Source organism: Armigeres subalbatus, chromosome 2 (assembly GCF_024139115.2).
Source record: "Armigeres subalbatus isolate Guangzhou_Male chromosome 2, GZ_Asu_2, whole genome shotgun sequence".
NCBI lineage: Eukaryota > Metazoa > Arthropoda > Insecta > Diptera > Culicidae > Armigeres > Armigeres subalbatus.
Window position 1 is genome coordinate 51,347,719 of NC_085140.1, and position 20,045 is coordinate 51,367,763.

General features: G+C 39.0%; 1 protein-coding gene across 1 annotated transcript in view; it reads right to left on the minus strand.

The window, feature by feature from the left end:
- LOC134208971 (protein artichoke-like) overlaps nucleotides 1-20,045 on the minus strand; it is a 50,296-nt gene that overhangs the window by 9,160 nt on the left and 21,091 nt on the right. Inside the window, exon 2 of the mRNA XM_062684945.1 lies at nucleotides 4,267-6,302. Coding sequence (XP_062540929.1) covers nucleotides 4,267-6,302 — 2,036 coding nt within the window. The remainder of the gene's footprint in view (nucleotides 1-4,266; nucleotides 6,303-20,045) is intronic.

A 20,045-nucleotide genomic window follows, 5' to 3' on the forward strand; every position in this document is an offset into this window, starting at 1 on the left:
GGCTTAAACTCCGTCATCCAATCATTATCGACAAATCGATAAATATTTTCACCTAATCACTGTAGCACAAACTATGCCAAATTCGGACCACTCAATCAGATGATAGTCATCTATAATCAACACTGCGAAACTATTGACCATGTCTCGGCAGAATCTAAAACAATATTTTCTCACAATCTGAAATCTACACATCTAAAAATTACATTGTGAAATTATAGACTACAATTATTATACAACTACTGCGAAGTTGATAAAATATTTTTCCAGGAGGGGAAATCGTCGATTCACTCTCACGCTCTCTTATACTTTGCAGATACTCGAAAATCATTGTTCAATGTTGAGTGTTGATTTGTTCTATATGTTATGCTTGTTTTCTCGAATATGTACGAAAACATCAAGAAATAATCTATGAAAATATTGCTTTTCATGCTATACATTGACACTAAATATTAGATGTGAGCTAGAAGAACAGTGCAATCCTAAGCATTCATAAGCAACGCAGGTTATTTGTTTGTTCATAATCCAAGTGTTGATAATGTAGTGCTGCTAAAACGGCATCACTTTTCATGTACACAGGGAGCAGACCGGACCTATGGTAATGTAAACAATCAATTGAATCTGGACGAACATTTGAGAAATTTGAAGTGGTGTTCTGATACTTTTAATATGTAGAAGAAAGGTCGAAAATCAAAGAATATTCTGTTTTTGGCAAAAATTGTTGGCGGGGATTTTATGGGTAAGACCTTTACTTCAATTTCAATCCTTCAGAGGCAAACTATGTATGACATGGAGAACAGCGCACAAACAGGATTATTGCAGGACACCAACATCGCAGATCGACCATAACTTTCCCGTACCAGGACACAACTGCAGAAGTTCCAGAAGCTGTGATATCTACTCTCAGAGACAAAACTCCGTCGTCGTTTTTTTTGTGTAAATTTTATTACTGGTTTCATAAGTTTCAAAGTTTGTTTATCACATTATTACGTATTTTGAAGAGTTTAGGTTAAGCTACAATAAATTAATGGCGTAGCTCCTAACGGAGCAACTGACAGACTTAATCTAGGATAAAAAAAAACACTTTCATAAAGTTAAGCCCTGATTAATCTAGTAAATCGGTGAGGGATAATACCAGAAAAATGAGCTAGAATTTTTGCGCACACACATACACATACATCCAGAGTGTGAAAAATTTCTACCATTTTTGATGAAGCTTACACGGAACCGCTAAACAACTCACTTCACGGTTCCTTTCACTCAAATCCGCCCTTGCTTTGAAGAAGCCAAAAATAAGTAAAATGCAAAAAAATCCAAAGAGTACTTTGCCTTTACTCCCGTGTTGAATTTTCACCCACTATGAAGTTTCACCAACTCAAATTTATGTTATTTTCACTCACTCGAGACTATGGTGAAAACAACTCAAATTTGGCTTCTTCCACGGAACAGCACACGTTGGGTCGATGCAGCTCTCTTTGTTTATAATATCATTCATGAGAGAGAGTGAGAAAACTACCTAATATTGAGTTAAAAATTTGAACTTCGTACTCAAAGTTGAGTTCTTTAAACTTTATTTTTAGGTTCTTTATTTTTTCTGTGTACCTTTCATCACTTGTCAACTCACTTCCAGATACACGTAAAAAAATAACCTTACTTATATGTTATGGCAAAAAACCATTTGAAAATACTTATACTCTTCATTATGCCACCTAAATGGTCCTATATCAAAAAGCTATAGCTATTATAATAACATTCATAAGTTAATGAAAAGTATAAGTTTTGGAATGTATGTGACTAATGCGATGTATACATTTTTTCTTATACATATCATTAAGCGCCTGTTTTGGCAAAAAAGTATTAGAAATCTTAATAATAAATAAGGTACACCGGGGCAAGTTGAAATGCGGGGTCAGTTGAAACGGAAGCTGTATTTTCGATCGGAAATGACCCAATACCCTGATTATTTTTTAGAACAAACTACTCCCCTGAACGCACCTTCTGACTGCCATTCCCGGAAGATTGCAGCTACAAAAACGCAATCCCTGCCTATGTTTATTTTTCGCCCTTCGCAAAATTTTAACCAACTTTTTGACGTGCCAATAAAACAGGTCTCAAAATGATGTTTGAAAGGGTGCTTTCCTCAAATTTTCACAGTAGGTAATCATTCAATGTTGAACAAGCATAATGATTATGAAAAATCGATGGGAGATCCGTTTTAATTTTTGTATTTCGGTCGTTTGAAATTGCTCCGCAATTTAAACCCATCGGGGCAAATAGAAATGTGTGGTGCGGGGCAAGTTGAAACAACGATTCAAAACGTCTCCCTCGCAATTATTTTTTTCTTCTAAAATTCAGATACTTGATAGTAAGCTTTTAGGGCACTGAAATGGAAAGTAGGCTTTGAAATTAAACCAACAAAAGTCAAAAACAAGTCGCCACCTGCATAACGCGGAGTTTCTGCCGCCATTGTTCTACGGGTAGAGCATAAATGCACCAGAAGTAACTGTGTTTTAATTGCTAATTGCGAATCATTACGTAAGATAAGCGGACTACAAATCGAAGGGATAGCTTTTCAAGGTGCGTATTGAACTATTTACAATGGTAGTTTGTTTAATCAGTCTGCTTCAATTTAAATATTTAGTTTAAAAATAGCTGTACGGATTATGATCCTTTGATTCAAAATCCGTGCGCGGTGGACGGATTTCGATTCAGGAGTAGTTGGTTTAATTCATATTTTTCTCATGTTTTTCGTAGTTTTTATGTGTAAATGTGAAACACTTCAAAAGTAGAAGCCTTCATGTCCCCTTGTCAATGGTAAACGTTTCATTTGCATTCGATTTCTATAGTCTAGTCTAGAGTAAGGATTTCGATGTCGCACGGTATATATTGATATGAGACAATTGAATGGACCATATTTAGGTTTATTTTTTGAATAAAAGAATATCAATGTCTGGAAAGTGACTTTTATGCGAGTAAATATCAAGATGAGGCAACACAATTTGGGATTTGGTTTTAAAATTTTTAGAACAAAGCCTGCTATGTTATCAGTTTTTCTTAAGCAGGAGACAATTTTCAGCTAGTTTCTAGAAAGAAAATCAAAATTATCAAAAAAACTACGTGGGACTCTTATGCAAATTTAGTCACCATTACAACCTCGTGCATCCTGAGTCTCACTGAGTACATATATTGTGATTTTAATACGGAAAAATAGCTTATCTCTGTATGTAGCGCAGTGTTTCAACTTGCCCCGATACGCGGGGCAAGTTGAAACGATGCACATAAAAAAGTAATTTCAATTTACAAAATATTTATAAAAAATTTAGGTGAGGTTGCTTAGTTTTTATGTATAATATTTGGCCCGAACTAGCAAACACCGCAAACGGATTTAAAATTTATTAAAAAGCGATTTTTTTAAAGCACTTCAAAGTTCAACTTTGAAAAAACCGTTTCAACTTGCTCCGGTGTACCTTAACATTAATTTTTTTTACGTGTACATTCATAATCGGCTCTGGACTGTCAATGTGAATGCCACGAAGCGAGACGACGACGACGAGAAAGAAGCATTCTATACCACCCTACTGTCATCGCCTATCTCTCCAATGGGAAAAAATGGTGGCTAACATCTCTGGGGTTAGCGCGCGGTGGGCCCCACTGACAATTCAAAATTAGTAAACAAAAACATCATTTCAGGACTAATTTTCTGTGATGGGGTAATTGTTGTTAAGCGATTTGAATGAATTTATTACTATTATCGTTATGTACCACGTATTCCGTGCCGTGAAAAATGTGTTCGTTTTTCAATTTAATTGTAATAAGACCGTTATTCAACACAACACGGTTAGTACGGTGCAAAACAAATTTGAATATTGGGTAATAATATTGTATCAGAAAATAACGCCCACAGCAAAATAATAACGTGAATTTTATGCTGGAGCCAGAAGCATAGCTGTTTGTCATCCGGCTGTTCTATACGCATAGCTGGAGCTAGAGATGTCGTAAAATCCCGATTAATCGATTAGTTGCTAATCGATTACTCTTGATTCTTGTCGATTATTGAATCGATTAATCATTGTAAAGTAATCGATTCAAAATTAATCGATTATCACAACGATGAATCGATTAATCGAAGTAATCGATTAATTTGCGACATCTCTAGCTGGAGCATATTTACATACGATGGAAGCCCACTGCGGGCGGGACGTCAAAATCGAATGCACAATGCAGTCTCGATTTACAAAGCAATAAAATCGCCAATAGACATGCACTAACGTGATCAGGGCTATTAGCAGCGGAAGATTAGACGTCTTAACAAAATCCGCCGATGGTTGGCTTATTTCATACGCCATGTAAACAATGGAGGATTCTTGTATAGCTTTTTTCTGTACCGATGTTCTAGACGCTCTGCTGTTGCTTCTTCTCCTTAAATTTTCGGATAACTTGTCGTCTTTACAACCTTTTTCCAATTCCGTCACTCGATTGATACGGGCTTCTAAACGGTCCAGCGTGGTACCATCGAGTGTATGGCAGTCCAGACAAAGTGTGTGCAGATGACTCAGTTGATCCAGAAAGGGGCTAAACGACTTCAGAGGATTGTTTCTCAAATTGAGATATTTCAGTCGTGGCATGTGACGCAGCCCGCCGGCTTCAACGAATTCTATGGCGTTGTGTTGAAGGTTCAATTCCCTTAAATTAGGCAACAAAGCAAACGTCGTATTGTTTAATCGGGTAAATGCACATGATGCACAGCTCAAGTTACGCAAAGATGGGCTTTGAAGAAAACTATTATTGGAGCCAGTCAAGTTTCTGTTCCCATCTAGTTTGAGGGTCTCCAAGTTAACATGGTCTTTAAATGCTGTGAAGGATATAAACTCCAGCTCATTGTTTGCTAAGTCAATTAAGGTTACTGCTGGATTTTTCATAAAAATTGAATGATGCAGAGCCTTAATATTGTTTCCTTGAAGATATATGATTTTCAAGCTAGGTAATTTGGCAAATGAGGTGTCGTATAGAGCAGTTATAGAGCAGTTTTGCATGGACATAATTTCCAATGATGTACTGCTTAGAAAAATCTGCAATTCTCTTAAATTAAACCTATGATTATTGTCGAATAACAATTCCTTCGCAGTACGAAAATCGATGAGGTAATCCTGTTCTATATAAACGATGTCCTTGTTGGATAAGTCTATAGTTTCATTGTTGGTAACAGGTTGATCTGGTTTCTTCCTATAAACTGCACGTCCGTGTTCACTCGGTAGGCTATACTCAAATTGGTGGAAGAAATCCTTGTCGGAGTAGCAATCCTTGCGCAGATGTCTTATTTTATACACCAAAGCCACCTCTTTCGTATGTTCATATGGTTGCAACAAGTTTTGGTCAATGCACAGCTGTTGCAATCTTGGCAATTTTATGAGAACGACAGGAATCTTTCTGATTTCATTATCATCCAACAGCAATATTTCGATATTCTGGCTTTCCAGTAGTTGTAGCTCTTCCAGATGAGTAATTCGATTTCCTCGAACATTCAGGGACTCCAGAGCTGGAAGATTTTCAGTGTATATAACTCCTTCTATTGAACAGTTTTGAGCGCTCAGTCGTTTCAGCGATCCGGATGTGATGTGTAAAAACTTTAACTGACGGTTACCATCGAGGATGAGGGACTTTATATAGCTAAGGGAATCTATGGCGGCATAATCGATTCGCTCGATCAAGTTATCCATCAGTGAGACTTGCGTAATCCTAGGCATGCCGGCAAACGTGTTTTGATCCAAATATGAGGTATGGCAATTGTTGCAACTGAAAATCATTAATCTTTCGCTTCTCAGCTTTACTTGATTAAGATCCAGTTTGACGTTTAGACTTAAGTCTAATATTGAAAGAGAGTCTATGTGTCGTAGGTTGCTTTCTTCGTTAAAGGTGATCAGTTCGTTGTCAGCCAACACGATTTTGTCCAACCGGGAGTTGTGGGCAAATGAATCGGGGTGGATGTATTCGAGAGAGTTTTTTCTCAACTCTAGCGACGTTAGATGGGGCAATTTTGACAGCGATGACTTATAGATGGAGTGTACTCCGCAACTATTGCATATATATGAGGACAATTCGTCGTGTGAAAGCAACACTTGATTTTTGGGAAATTCAAACTCTGTCTGGTTGCTCATGTCCAGTTCGCGCAGGTTTGGATATTCTGCATACATTGCTTCGTTGGTGATAGGGTTGTCGGTTTTGATACTTTCTATGGTGTGGTACGACGTGGTGTTTCCCAACATGAAAATACCAATGATGGTAATTACTGAAGGAGGACGTATCATCTGGAATTAAAAAAAAAAATTGTTAGATAGTCTTTTCCAGTCTTTCAACTAAACACACATTGTACTGAGAATCTATTTACACCCAAACTAATGCTTACAAGAACTGCAAGAATCTATGTTGTACAAGCTCTATATAAGAACTATACAAGCAATGCTATCTTTGCCTTGCCAGTCCACTGAACAACAGTGTTTTATTTGTTTTATTCAATACATGAAAACGCGTTCTAATCCTTGAGTATCAGAAACGATTACATGTAGGGTAAGGTAGCCGGTTGTCGGCACCCTTCTGTTCTTGGTTCATAACTTTCACCCAATTGAACAAAACGCAGAGAAAACTATTTTAAAAACTAGTTTATTTGTGGACGCAGTAGCGCCCGTGGCAAGTGTTTTTTATTTTCAATCAAAATTTTGAACGTCTGTTGTCTGTCATTTTTGTCATCAAATGCTGTGTCTGGTTGTCTAAGATTGTCACTGGTTTTGTTTTCTGCATCTGATAGTAAAAGGAATTGAAGTGTCAAATATTTTATTTTTTGTGAGAATTTCCCCGCGTGCTGCGTCTGGTTGGCTAGTCACCGGACAGACAAACAGGGCTATTATATATATGTAGTATAATAAACATGAACATAAAAACAAAAAAGAATTTCGCATTATTTTGGCAGTAATAAGAATGATTATTGTTTCAACAATCCATTATTGTTGTGTTTGTGGGAGTGAAAGATTGTATACTATAAGTATATAAGCTTCGACCAATAAAAATAATATTGTTGATTCAACATTTATTTCAAACTAGTCGACCCGGCAGACGTTGTCCTGCATAGTAGGCGAAAATTCGCGTTGTGAACTGCCTATGCGAAATATCCATTAGAATCTTAATTTTAGTTTTTCACAATTTATTCAGCCCTACTCGTATTTTTCGCATAAGGAAATATCATATAACCCCATCGGAAACGATAACGAACACGAAGTAGCTTTAATGTATTCAGGGATGACCGCGATTTTTCAGAATCTAACAAAAAGTCTGGCGGTGGAGTTCTAATTGCAATCTTCACAAATTTTGATTCAGAAATAATAACTACCAAAAAATACAAGAACTTTGAACACGTCTGGGCGAAATCTAATATTGCAGGAGAAACCCATGTTTTCTCTTCTGTGTATTTTCCACCGGACCATGCGCAAACAATTTCTTATGAAAACTTTTTAAAAACTGCAGAAGAAATTTTATCGCAACTTCCACCTGAAGTCAAAGTACATATTTATGGAGATTTTAATCAAAATTCGATCGGAAATTCGAAATATCCAATTTGGTATAATAGACATAAAATATTTAAGGAATCGCAAACAAAAATTACATAAAAATTACAAACTAGACAATTTGAATGAAAATTTGGAAAAATATTTAGACATCTGCGATCAATTAAAACTAGCAATTGATGTAGCATTTGAAGAGTATACAGGTAATCTTTGATATAACGTACCCCCGATATAACGTACACTCGATATAACGTCCAGGCCTGGGAATTGTCGCGTTTGTCAGTGACACCTGACAAGATACATAAAAACATGGTCAGTCAAAAAAAACTTGTCAACTTCCAGTTTTTTGTCGCACGACTGGATCCCCACGACCAGATGACAACTTTTTCCAACCGCGACAATTTGCTTTTGTTGTATGTCTTGTTAGAGCACACATCTGCGACAAAAGTGTGACAACGCATGCACTTTCGGCTCTGTGCACGACACAACATTGGTCCCGAAAGTAAGTTATGTCGCATCTTCTGGTTGTCCATCTGCGTGGAGGAGCAATAGCAGCGGACAAATTTGAAATATCATACTGAAAAGAGCACTTTATAATTAATTATTTCTTTGTTCTCTTGACAGATTTTCTGTTTAGAAATAAGACATTTTATTCAATTTTTGCGTTGTTACGTACATAATAGGGTAAATGATATATTTTGGACAAGCCTGAGCTTCTTTGATCAATTTCAGATATGAAGAGAAGTATGATCATTGTATACTTCTCGTCTGTATGCAGGAGAACATGCAGTATAGGACTCTTCGTAACATGCACCTGAAACACGTTTAAATTGGTTCAAACGGCAATCTTGAGGTCCTGCGGCCAAAGTTTGATTGTAATTGAGATACTAACATATTCCAATCGCTTAACATGAACTTATTGGTCACCCCATGTACAGTACATGGATGAACCAATAATTGCCAACTCTCAGGCTGTTTTCAATGATATCGATAAGATTGCGAAACAATGTTAATTTCTGGTTTAATCTATGTCAGTTAAGCAAATAAATGCATTTAAATGAATGTGGATACGTGTAGGCCATGTCATACCATTGACATCTGTAGGTGGCCATTTTTAAATAAGGAGAAAATGACTCTGTCCAAAATATATTCATTTTCCATGTCGAAATTATATATTTGATGTCCAAAAAGAAAATATTTAAAATATTTCAGTTCGCAGTATATCACAGTTTACACCTTGTAAACGTAATTTACTCAAAAATTGGGCAATGGAGACACAAGACTAATCATAGGTTATGTATTTGGATGAAGCTAGTGGTTTTCAATTGGTTTATACTATTCAATCTCGATATATTTTCTAATGAATGTCCTGCGCTTGTCCAAGATACATCATTTACCCTAATACATAAACAAAAAAACAAGTGTCTCTTGCACATAGAAAGATCCCCCAGTGTAGAATAACTGAACCATTTAACGCAACGCAAGTTTGCTCGTTTTTCACGCGGTTTATGGAGTTTTCGTACTTTTCAATCCTTTTCAAGGTTTTGTATTGATGCTGTTTTTTTAACCGATTTTGTTCACTTGGGTTTGAAAAAAATCAGAGCATACGAAACAGCGATTTTGATAAAGTCATTTTACGCGGTTTTGCAATTTACCCGGTTTTAACGGTACACGGTTTGTAGCAATTACCTGATAGACGGTTATTTGACTGCAATATGTATAAGAGAAATACGGAATTTTATTTAAGCGTATATCCTACATTAGGGGCAATTTAGGAACATTCGACACATTTTTGATTGATTGGAATTACTGCACGTTAACTTGGGCGGAGTATTAAATTTTAATCGCTAGCCACGCGCTGTTGTGGGGCCGTACACTTATTACGGTGCATTTTTCTGTGTTTTTCGAAGCCCCCTCCAATGTTAAAGTACGTAATAAGTGTACGGTCATGAAACGCTCATGAGGGCTTGTTCATGCTATGTACAGCGTGATATGTTTTTGGTTTATGATGTTCAAAATACAACAGCTTGTGTGCTCGAGTGTTAATGGCCCGCTTAAAAGATTTCCGGATATAGATAGTTTCAAACCATTCGTGACTTTTAAACATACATTTTAGATATGTAATTAAATGACGCATTTTGGTTAAACAGGAGGAGCCAAAATTCGACACATTATTATTATTCCGTACATATTAGCCGTTTTTATAATGAGCTCGACTTCAACTGCTGTAAAACCCAGAAACCACACCATTTCAGTGGTTTCCCCACATCTTGTCATCAATTCATAATGACAACATTTTGCTGACAACGACAACAATTTTTGTCGCGACAAAACTCAAAGGTGACATGACGAACTTTTTTGTCAATAACCATGACAACTATTCTAATCCGTCTGGTTGTGCAAAACCTTAGTCGCGATGGAAAGCGTCACACGACAAATATATCGTAACAAAATAGGTATGTGACAAGTTTCAAAATGTCTTGTCGGAGTGAGAGACCAGTAGTACGCTGTATCGAGCTACGTTGGTTAGGTTGTGTTGTCCAGTTTGAGGTGACTGTTTTCTCTTTGGTTTTGTCTCATGGTTTTTCTGTATGAAGGTGACAAATCCCAGGCCTGATAACGTCAAACGATATAGCGTACATTTTTCCCCGTTATAACGTACACTTTGAGAAATAATTTTTATTTGGGTAGTTATTACAAAATAATTTACTAAATTGTTCTGATCATTTATGTAGAGATGACATTATTGCATGGAGTCCAATTTTATCAGCTAGAGGCATTAATTACTGTTTTACTGATTTTCAGAGAAAAATTCCTAAAGGAGCTTCCAAATTAATTTCTGGCGAATTTGGTGAAGGAATTCCTGTAGGAAATTCTAACAGAGTTCCAAAAAGAATTTCCGAATCAATTCTTGAAAAAAAAATCTGATTGAATTAATGAAGTAATAAAAAAACTGCCGTCATCGGGTGTGACATTGGGACTGGGGGTGAGAATGGTTCATTGCTCTCACCGGCAGTCTGGAAGTCGTAAGGCAAAATCGTTCAAAAAGTTCTCTTATATTTTTTAGTCTTCTTCCCCTCAGTTACATTCAATCTATTCTTCAAACATTTTAAGTAGTAGAAACAGTGATCCATTCTCACCCCCATTTGACCCGTTGACCTAAAATAATTTCTATAGGAGTTTCCTGAATGCATTTTCAAGAAATTCATAAAGGAATTTGGGAAGGAACTCCAAATAGAATTTGCGAAGAAAATCCTAGATTTCTACAGGAATTCCTTCGGAAATTCCTTCAGGAACTACTTCCAGAATTCCTTCTTAAGTTGTAACATCTGGAATTTCTTATGGATTTCCTTTGAAAATAGCCCCAGGCAGTTGTTCCTTAGGAAAAAGCACCAGTAATTTATTCTAAAATTCCTCCAAAAAATTCTTTGGTGATTACTCCAAGAATTTCTTCGGCGAATCCCGAAGGGATTTCTTCAATACATCTTCCAGAAATGAATCCAGTAATTCCTTCGAAAATTCTCCCAGGAATTCTTTCGGAATTTCCCTTAGACATTGGGTCAATACTTCCACATTGAATTCTTTCTTTAATTTCTTTCCAGAAAATCCTAAGACCTCCAGACATTCCGGCAGGAATTCCCACGGAAACTCCTTGTGCAATACTTTTAGAAATTATCTCTGGAATTTGACAAAAAGTTCTAGAAAAAATTCAAAGAAACTTCTGGGGCATTTCTAAATGAATTTGTAAGTAATGGTTATGTAATGAGTGTTGCCGAGAAATGTATGAAAATGTAGTCTAATGCGTGAATTGTTTGTGAATGGCAGGTAAAACTCGTCTTTATGTGTAGGTTTTCCCAGTACTTTAGCAATTGCAGTAGAGCGGGGCATGATTAGCCTTCACCACCCTATAAGATCGCATCCAACCCCTCACCATAGTCCTCCACCCAACGCCAGAGGGCCAGAAGCACCTTCGTTAAGTAGCCATTAAGGGGTGGCGTAATTGGGCTGATACTATTCTCAATCCAGTTGAAACCCGGAATTGGGGGATAGCGAAGTTGGATTTTTCTCACAATCCGTACGTTAAACCTAACTTCGAAAGTGGTGCGCTGTTTTCATATCGCGAAGCGCTATTCAACGCACCACTTCCGAAGTTAGGTTTAACGTACGGATTGTGAGAAAAATCCAACTTCGCTAGCACCCAATTTCGGGTTTCTACTGGATTGAGTATATGAGACGAAGTGATTGACCTGGAAAAGCATGGGATGCGGTCACTATTCCAAAGTATTTTCAAGCGAACGGATGTTACCAAGTTACCATAGTTGGAAATTTAAGAGTAGAGAAGCAAGAACCCCAGCAAGAATAGTCGTCATTCCCTGGTTCCGTAGTCGGCCTAATCTGGCATTGTTTCCGCCGATATTCGGCTTTCTTATTGGTCGAGTTGCAGCGAAGCAAGGAGCGGGGAAGATCCCCAAGCCACCCCGGCTAGACTACCGGGAAGCCCACAGCGAACAGAGTTGCTCGCTGCCGGATCGTCGGCCACAGAAGGAAGGAATGAAAGAAAAGTAGTGGTGCAGTGCTGCCAGGATGAGGAGATCTGAAGACAGGTTAACTAGCTTTATGAGAGACTGAAGACAGAAGTGAATAAAGTGTCGCAAAGTAGAGCTCTGTGGTTTTTCCCTGCATTTGATTGCCAGAGTATCCTGATTGCGAGTTGCTTGATGTGAGCGTGCCGACCTTGAGGCCGTCGGTTTAGAGAGTCTCAGTATAGTGCTGAGCATACTTACCCGATAATTACAAATTCCTGAAGGATTTTTAAATTGAGCTCCTGAAGGAACTTCCAACATTCTTAGATTTCTTCAAGAACTTCTTTGAGCATTGTTTCAAGATTTCCTTCAGAAATTTCCCCAGGGATTTCTTTGGAAAATCCGGGAACAACTTCGGAAAAAAATCTAAAAATCATTTTTTAATTCCTCCTCAATGTTTTTTTCAAAAATTGAAAGAATGAATTTTAAGAATTACTTCAGAATCTACCTCAGGAGATTCTCCGGAATTCAAAACTTCCTCCTGGAATTCTTTCGGAAATTCTTCGAATCATTTATTTTGCAATATATTCACGAATTTCTTTTAAACATTCTCTGGATATACCTTCCAAAACTCCTTTAGAAATATCTACGGAAAATATTTTGGCAATTCTTTCGGATATTCTTTAGAAAATTCCATTGGGGATTCGTTTTGGAATTTCTTCACAAATTCCTTCAGAAAATTATTAGGGTTTTGAAAATTCGCCTAGAAATTTCTTCGGAATTTGCTTCAGATTTTTTTTTGATTTTTTTCAGAAATTCATGTAAGAGCTCCTTTAGGAATTCCACTAGAAACCCCTACGGAGATCTTTCACAAATACCTTAAGAAATTCCTTCAGAAATTCGTTCGGAAAATCCTGTTAGCGTTGAACTGAATTTCTAAATAAAAAAAGAGGTTAATAAAAATCAAAAAAAAATCTGTATTTCGAAAAAGTTCTCCAGAAATTCCTTTAGAACTCTAGCAAATCTTTCAGAACTTTCTGCAGGAAATTACTTATGATATTCCTCAGTTTTTTCAGCAGCTATCTATCATTTTTGGAATTCGGAGAATCCTCTGGAATTTTCTTCAGAATATCCAGAACTTCTTTAAACAGTTCTGAGAAAATTCCTTTGGAATGTTTTTCGGTAATACCAGCGAAAAATCCTCACGTGAATGCTTTCATTTTTTAGGAATTCCTTTGGGAAATAGTTTGGAAATACCATTTGGAATTTCTTGGGAAATAGGAATCTTTTAACAATTTCGTTGAAAATTCCATCAAAAAATCCATCAAACATTCAGTTGGAAATATCTTCAAGGAAGTATTAAAATTTCTTGAAAGTACATCCAACAAAATATCGGATAGAATTCAGGTATTTTGTAAGGTTTTATTGAAGAAAAGAAGAAGATACTCCAAGAGTCTCAGAAAAAAATATCAAAGGAATTTCTGATGAAAAAATCCTACATTTCTCCAGACTTTTATTCAGAAACTTCTCTACAAATTCCATTGGATTAAAATTAATCAAAATTGGTGTGATATCAGATTTTGTTTCAGAATAATTTTGGCGTATATAAGTGAAAATATTCAATTTGGCGAGTCACGTGCACCATCGTGCCCTAGTTTAAATCCACTAAAGATCGCGGAATGATGAATATTCATGCAAACGGTGTGCCTTATTTTTCCTGTGTCTCTTAGCCTCTTATTTTCTGTGCTTTATACAGATATAAAATGATGAATTCAACTCTTCGGGTCATTTTTCTTAATAAAGAACAAGCTTGTAGGAATTGTTCATAAGAAAAGTTGTTTCACATTGCTAGCTGAGCCTTATATGAAAAAATAATATTCGCCCATAAAGTACATAATAGTACAACATTTAAGTAGTGTAAAATAAAAATAATTAGCCATTCTTCGATATAACGTATAATTCGATATAACGTACAACTTTGAAATCGATATGTACGTTATATCGAATTTTACCTGTAATACGAAAACAGCATCTAAAGGCTCTGGCCCTGACGGCATTCCACCGGTATTTTTGAAGATTCTGGCTTAAGAGTTGACGGCACCTTTATTTTGGCTCTTCAGATTGTCACTGGAATCCGGAAGTTTTCCCAGGGTATGGAAAAGCTCTTACCTTGTGCCCTGGGACGGGACTTGCAAAGAGGAAAAAATGTAACTTCATCTGCAACCAGCAAGCGCTGTCACGAATTGTCAGATGCAACCAGCACCTTTTTGTGTAAAAGTATTGGTATCCCTCAAAAAGTATTCCGAATGATTTTGTTTTACGAGTACTTTTTCACTTTGAAAGTATTCTAGAAAAGTCGGACAGCTTAATATTTAACAGTTATGAATACGTGTTTTATTTCCGATAGGAAAATCTTTATAAAAAATAGTTTACAAATCCGTAAATCACAAACACTTTTATTGGGCTCAGAAGATTCTACCCGGGATTTAGGTGAAACACTCAAGGAAACAGTTGAGAATCGATGATCAACTGTGATGAAAAGAAGTGTCAAAACAAGAAAAAAGAAGCCGTCTTTGCATAGGGTGACCATATGAAATTTTTCCAAAGGAGGACAATTCACCCAAATCGTAGCGAAAAAGGAGGACATTTGGTTAAAAAGGAGGACATTTAAAACATCGATCGATTTTTGGTTTTTAATATGATTAAAAATATTATATTTGTTAGAGTTTTGCACACTAATGTTCATTGGAAGAAGTTTTTGTAAGAACCAGCAAGTAATCTAGCAAACAAGAGATCGTATAACAATGAGCAAGTGGATATATTCTTAACTGTCATTATAGTCTATATCACTTTCTAGTTATAAACTGCAAGCACCTACTTTATAATGGTAAGATTTTAGCTTAAACTAATTTTGAAATCAACTGTGAGCAGAATTTTAACAAGAACAGCTCATCGCATACAATTCTGAAAATTTGTCAATAGATAACTGACTGAACATTATTTTCTATAAGGACTTGTGTTCGATGCTTAGTAGACCAGTGGAATTTTTTTCTTGAATGCCATTGAGAATCACAATTTAAGGCATGTAAATGAGAATGATATTGTTAACTGTATCACCAAGTTCGTAAATGAAGAAAATTAAAACTATTCAGATTTAGACTAAAGAAACTTAACTGTTCAGATTAGTTCAGATTTATATTCCATTCTAGGTATGGCACAGAGGCTACTCTTTGCCGCACATATTCAAGAAACGTACCGTGCGATGCGTCGAAGGGCAATTCGATGGATGTTTACTCGTTGAAAATCGTGCGAAGTATTTGCATTTTCCTAATCCATTTTACCAATAGGACCTATTCTTTTGTTATCTTCGACATCTGTGTTACTGTAACTCAAGCATTTAATTTCCGATATTAGCATTGATTTTATTAAAAAACTTAAGGGAAAATATTTCATATTAGAAAGCAAAACACCATAATATGTGCAACGATTAATTTGCGAATGGATCTCAGTTGCAGTATTGTTTAAAAAACTAGAATTACAGCAGAAAAAAGTTATTTTTTGAAAATATCCAAAAAGGAGGACATTTGAGCGAAAAAGGAGGACATCTGATTTTTAATGAAAAAGGAGGACATGTCCTCCTTTAGGATACCATATGGTCACCCTATCTTTGCAGGTCTCGTCTCAGCTTGTGCCCATTTTCAAATCGGGCACAAAATCGGACATTCGTAATTACCGTGGAATAGCCATTATCTTTTGCATTCCCAAACTTTATGAATCTATTATTAATGAAAAATTATTTTCACAACTTAAAAACAGAATTACAAATAAACAGCACGGATTTTTTAAAGATCGCTCAACCGCTACAAATTTAATAGAATTCATTGATTATACTCTTCATGCGATGGATAATGGTAACTATGTGGAAGCTCTGTACACTGACTTTAGCAAGGCGTTTGATCGCATTGACATACCATTGTTGCCTTTCTCGTACAACTAAGTTGTACCGAAAGGCTATCATTTCACTCCGCAAACGAACTTTTTATAGAAGCCTCTGAGACCCATAGTATTATATACCAATCGACTCAGCTCGACGAGCTGAGCACATATCTGTCTGTCCGTGTGTATGTATGTGTATGTGTGTGTATGTGTGTGCACAAAAGCTATAAAAAACATTAGACAACTTTTCGTATAGTAATCCTTAACCGATTTTCTCGCAACAAGTTTCATTCGACAGAGGACAAAGCCTTGTTGATCACTATTGAATTTTATAACGATCGGTCATTGCGTTTAAAAGTTATGAAGAAAATGCTACATCGGACCATTTAAACCCCATATAAGGTTGGTGTCTTAACTAAATGCGAGAAAGGCACCACCAACGCTAGGTGGATTAATCTGGGTTTTACTCTTCAAATTGCAAAAAAATGGAATTGAGCCAGGACTCCTTAGATGGATTGAATCTTACCTCACAGACCGGCAACAAATAATTAAATTTAATAGAAAGAAATCCAATCCCATTCAAGTCACTTCAGGAGTTCCACAAGGCTCCCATCTTGTCCCTCTTTTATTTATATTGTATGTAAATGACATTTCCTTCATTCTCAAAAATATAAAGCTTTTAATTTATGCCGATGACATAAAGTTATTTATGGAAATAAAAAATGAAGGCGACATAATCGTATTCCAGAATGAAATACAGATGTTTTATACATGGTGCAGAAAAAGCCTATTGCAACTAAATGTAAAGAAATGCAACATCATATCATTCAGCAGAAAAATAACAACACCAAATACACAAACCAAATGGCACGGCAAATGCTGGGTAAAGCGTACCAGAAGGAATAAAATAGACCCCATCTCGCGGTCCTTAGCCTCTTACCCAGCAACTCCTATTCCTACCTCCCCGCGGTGCTGGCCAGGATACGATCAACCTTAGGAAGATCGGGTAACCAACCAGTGGGAACTATGGTCGTATGCTGACAGGGAAGGGGGTTTGCTCCTCTCCGGAGGTGCAAATCTTATTGAGCGTCTGTTCTCCATGTCAGGATCGGCTCACAACAGCGTCTGTTCTCCATGTTAGGGGCGGCTGATCATCGTCCGAGTGCCAGCGAGGGACTCTAAGTGAAACTGTGCACCATGGTCCACCGGAAATAAGGAGGAATGGTCCTCCGGAAATTTAGGGGTTTGGTGTCAGGCCCTGCAAGCCAGCCTTTAAAAAATCTTAAGCAACGAACAATCAACAAGAGAGTACGGACCGGAACCATCGGCGAAGACCACTGCGACGAAAAGGGACTAGCGATTGGAAACTCGGTTCGTGGAACTGCAAATCTCTCAACTTCATCGGGAGCACACGCATACTCGCCGATGTGCTCAAGGACCGTGGATTCGGCATCGTAGCGCTGCAGGCTGTTTGTTGGAAGGGATCAATGGTGCGAACGTTTAGAGGTAATCATACCATCTACTAGGACGCATTCTACGCGCAGCTGGAACGTGAGTACGACAGCTGCCCAAGCCACGACGTCAAAATCATCATAGGAGATTTGAACGCTCAGGTTGGCCAAGAGGAGGAGTTTAGACCGACTATTGGGAAGTTCAGCGCACACCGGCAGACGAACGAAAACGGCCTACGACTAATTGATTTCGCCGCCTCCAAGAATATGGCCATTCGCAGCACCTACTTCCAACACAGCCTCCCGTATCGGTACACCTGGAGATCACCACTGCAGACAGAATCACAAATCGACCACGTTCTGATTGATGGACGGCACTTCTCCGACATTATCGACGTCAGGACATATCGTGGCGCTAACATCGACTCTGACCACTATCTGGTGATGGTTAAACTGCGCCCAAAACTATCCGTCATCAACAATGTTCGGTACCGACGACCGCCGCGGTACGACCTAGAGCGACTGAAGCAACCTGATGTCGCCACTGCATACGCGCAGCATCTCGAGGCAGCGTTGCCGGAAGAGGGTGAGCTCGGTGGGGCCCCTCTTGAGGACTGCTGGAATACAGTTAAAGCAGCCATTAACGACGCAGCGGAGAGCAACGTCGGGTATATGGGTCGAAGTCGACGGAACGATTGGTTCGACGAAGAGTGCAGACAGATTCTGGAGGAGAAGGACGCAGCGCGGGCGGTCGCGCTGCAGCAAGGTACCCGGCAGAACGTGGAACGTTATAGACGGAAGCGGAGACAGCAGACCCGCCTTTTTCAGAAGAAGAAACGCCGCTTGGAAGAAGCGGAGTGCGAGGAGATGGAACAGCTGTGCCGTTCTCAAGATACACGCAAGTTCTATCAGAAGCTCAACGCATCCCGCAAAGGCTTCGTGCCGCGAGCCGAAATGTGCCGGGATAAGGATGGGAGCATCTTGACGGACGAACGTGTGGTGATCGAAAGGTGGAAGCAGCACTACGAGGAACATCTGAATGGCGCTGAGAGTACAGGCAGTGAAAGTCAAGGCAGCGGAGGAGATGACTACGTCAGTTCAGCGGACGATGGAAGCCAACCAGCCCCCACCTTGAGGGAAGTTAAGGATGCCATTCAACAGCTAAAGACCAATAAAGCAGCTGGTAAGGATGGTATCGGAGCTGAGCTCATCAAGATGGGCCCGGAAAAGCTGGCCACTTGCCTGCACAAACTGATAGTCAGAATCTGGGAAACCAAACAGCTACCGGAGGAGTGGAAGGAAGGGGTTATATGCCCCATCTACAAGAAAGGCGAGCGATCACCATCCTTAATGCCGCCTACAAAGTGATATCCCAGATCATCTTCCGTCGTCTGTCACCATTAGTGAACGAGTTCGTGGGAAGTTATCAAGCCGGCTTCGTTGACGGCCGCTCGACAACGGACCAGATCTTTACTGTACGGCAAATCCTTCAAAAATGCCGTGAATACCAGGTCCCAACGCACCATCTGTTCGTTGATTTCAAGGCGGCATACGACAGTATAGACCGCGTAGAGCTATGGAAAATTATGGACGAGAACAGCTTCCCTGGGAAGCTTACCAGACTGATCAAAGCAACGGTGGATGGTGTGCAAAACTGTGTGAAGATCTCGGGCGAACACTCCAGTTCGTTCGAATCGCGCCGGGGACTAAGACAAGGTGATGGACTTTCGTGCCTGTTGTTCAACATTGCGCTAGAAGGTGTCATGCGGAGAGCCGGGTGTAACAGCCGGGGTACGATTTTCAACAGATCCAGTCAATTTATTTGCTTCGCGGATGACATGGACATTGTCGGCCGAACATTTGCAAAGGTGGCAGCACTGTACACCCGCCTGAAACGTGAAGCAACGAAAGTTGGACTGGTGGTGAATGCGTCAAAGACAAAGTACATGCTTGTGGGCGGAACCGAGCGCGACAGGGTCCGTCTGGGAAGCAGTGTTACGATAGACGGGGATACCTTCGAGGTGGTCGAGGAATTCGTCTACCTCGGATCCTTGCTAACGGCTGATAACAACGTTAGTCGTAAAATACGAAGGCGCATCATCTGTGGAAGTCGGGCCTACTACGGGCTCCAGAAGAAACTGCGGTCGAAAAGATTCGCCCCCGCACCAAATGTGTCGTGTACAAGACGTTAATAAGACCGGTTGTCCTCTACGGACATGAAACATGTACAATGCTCGAGGAGGATTTGCAAGCACTCGCAATATTCGAGACGGGTGCTTAGGCGCATCTTTGGCGGCGTGCAAGAAGACGGTGTGTGGCGGCGAAGAATGAACCACGAGCTCGCCCAGCTCTACGGCGAATCCAGTATCTAGAAGGTAGCTAAAGCCGGAAGGGTACGATGGGTAGGGCATGTTGCAATAATGCCGGACAGCAACCCTGCAAAGATGGTGTTCGCTTCCGATCCGGCAGGTACGAGACGACGTGGAGCGCAGCGAGCGAGATGGGCAGACCAGGTGCAGAACGACTTGGCGAGCGTGGGGCTTATCCGAGGATGGAGAGATGCGGCCTCGAACCGTGTATTG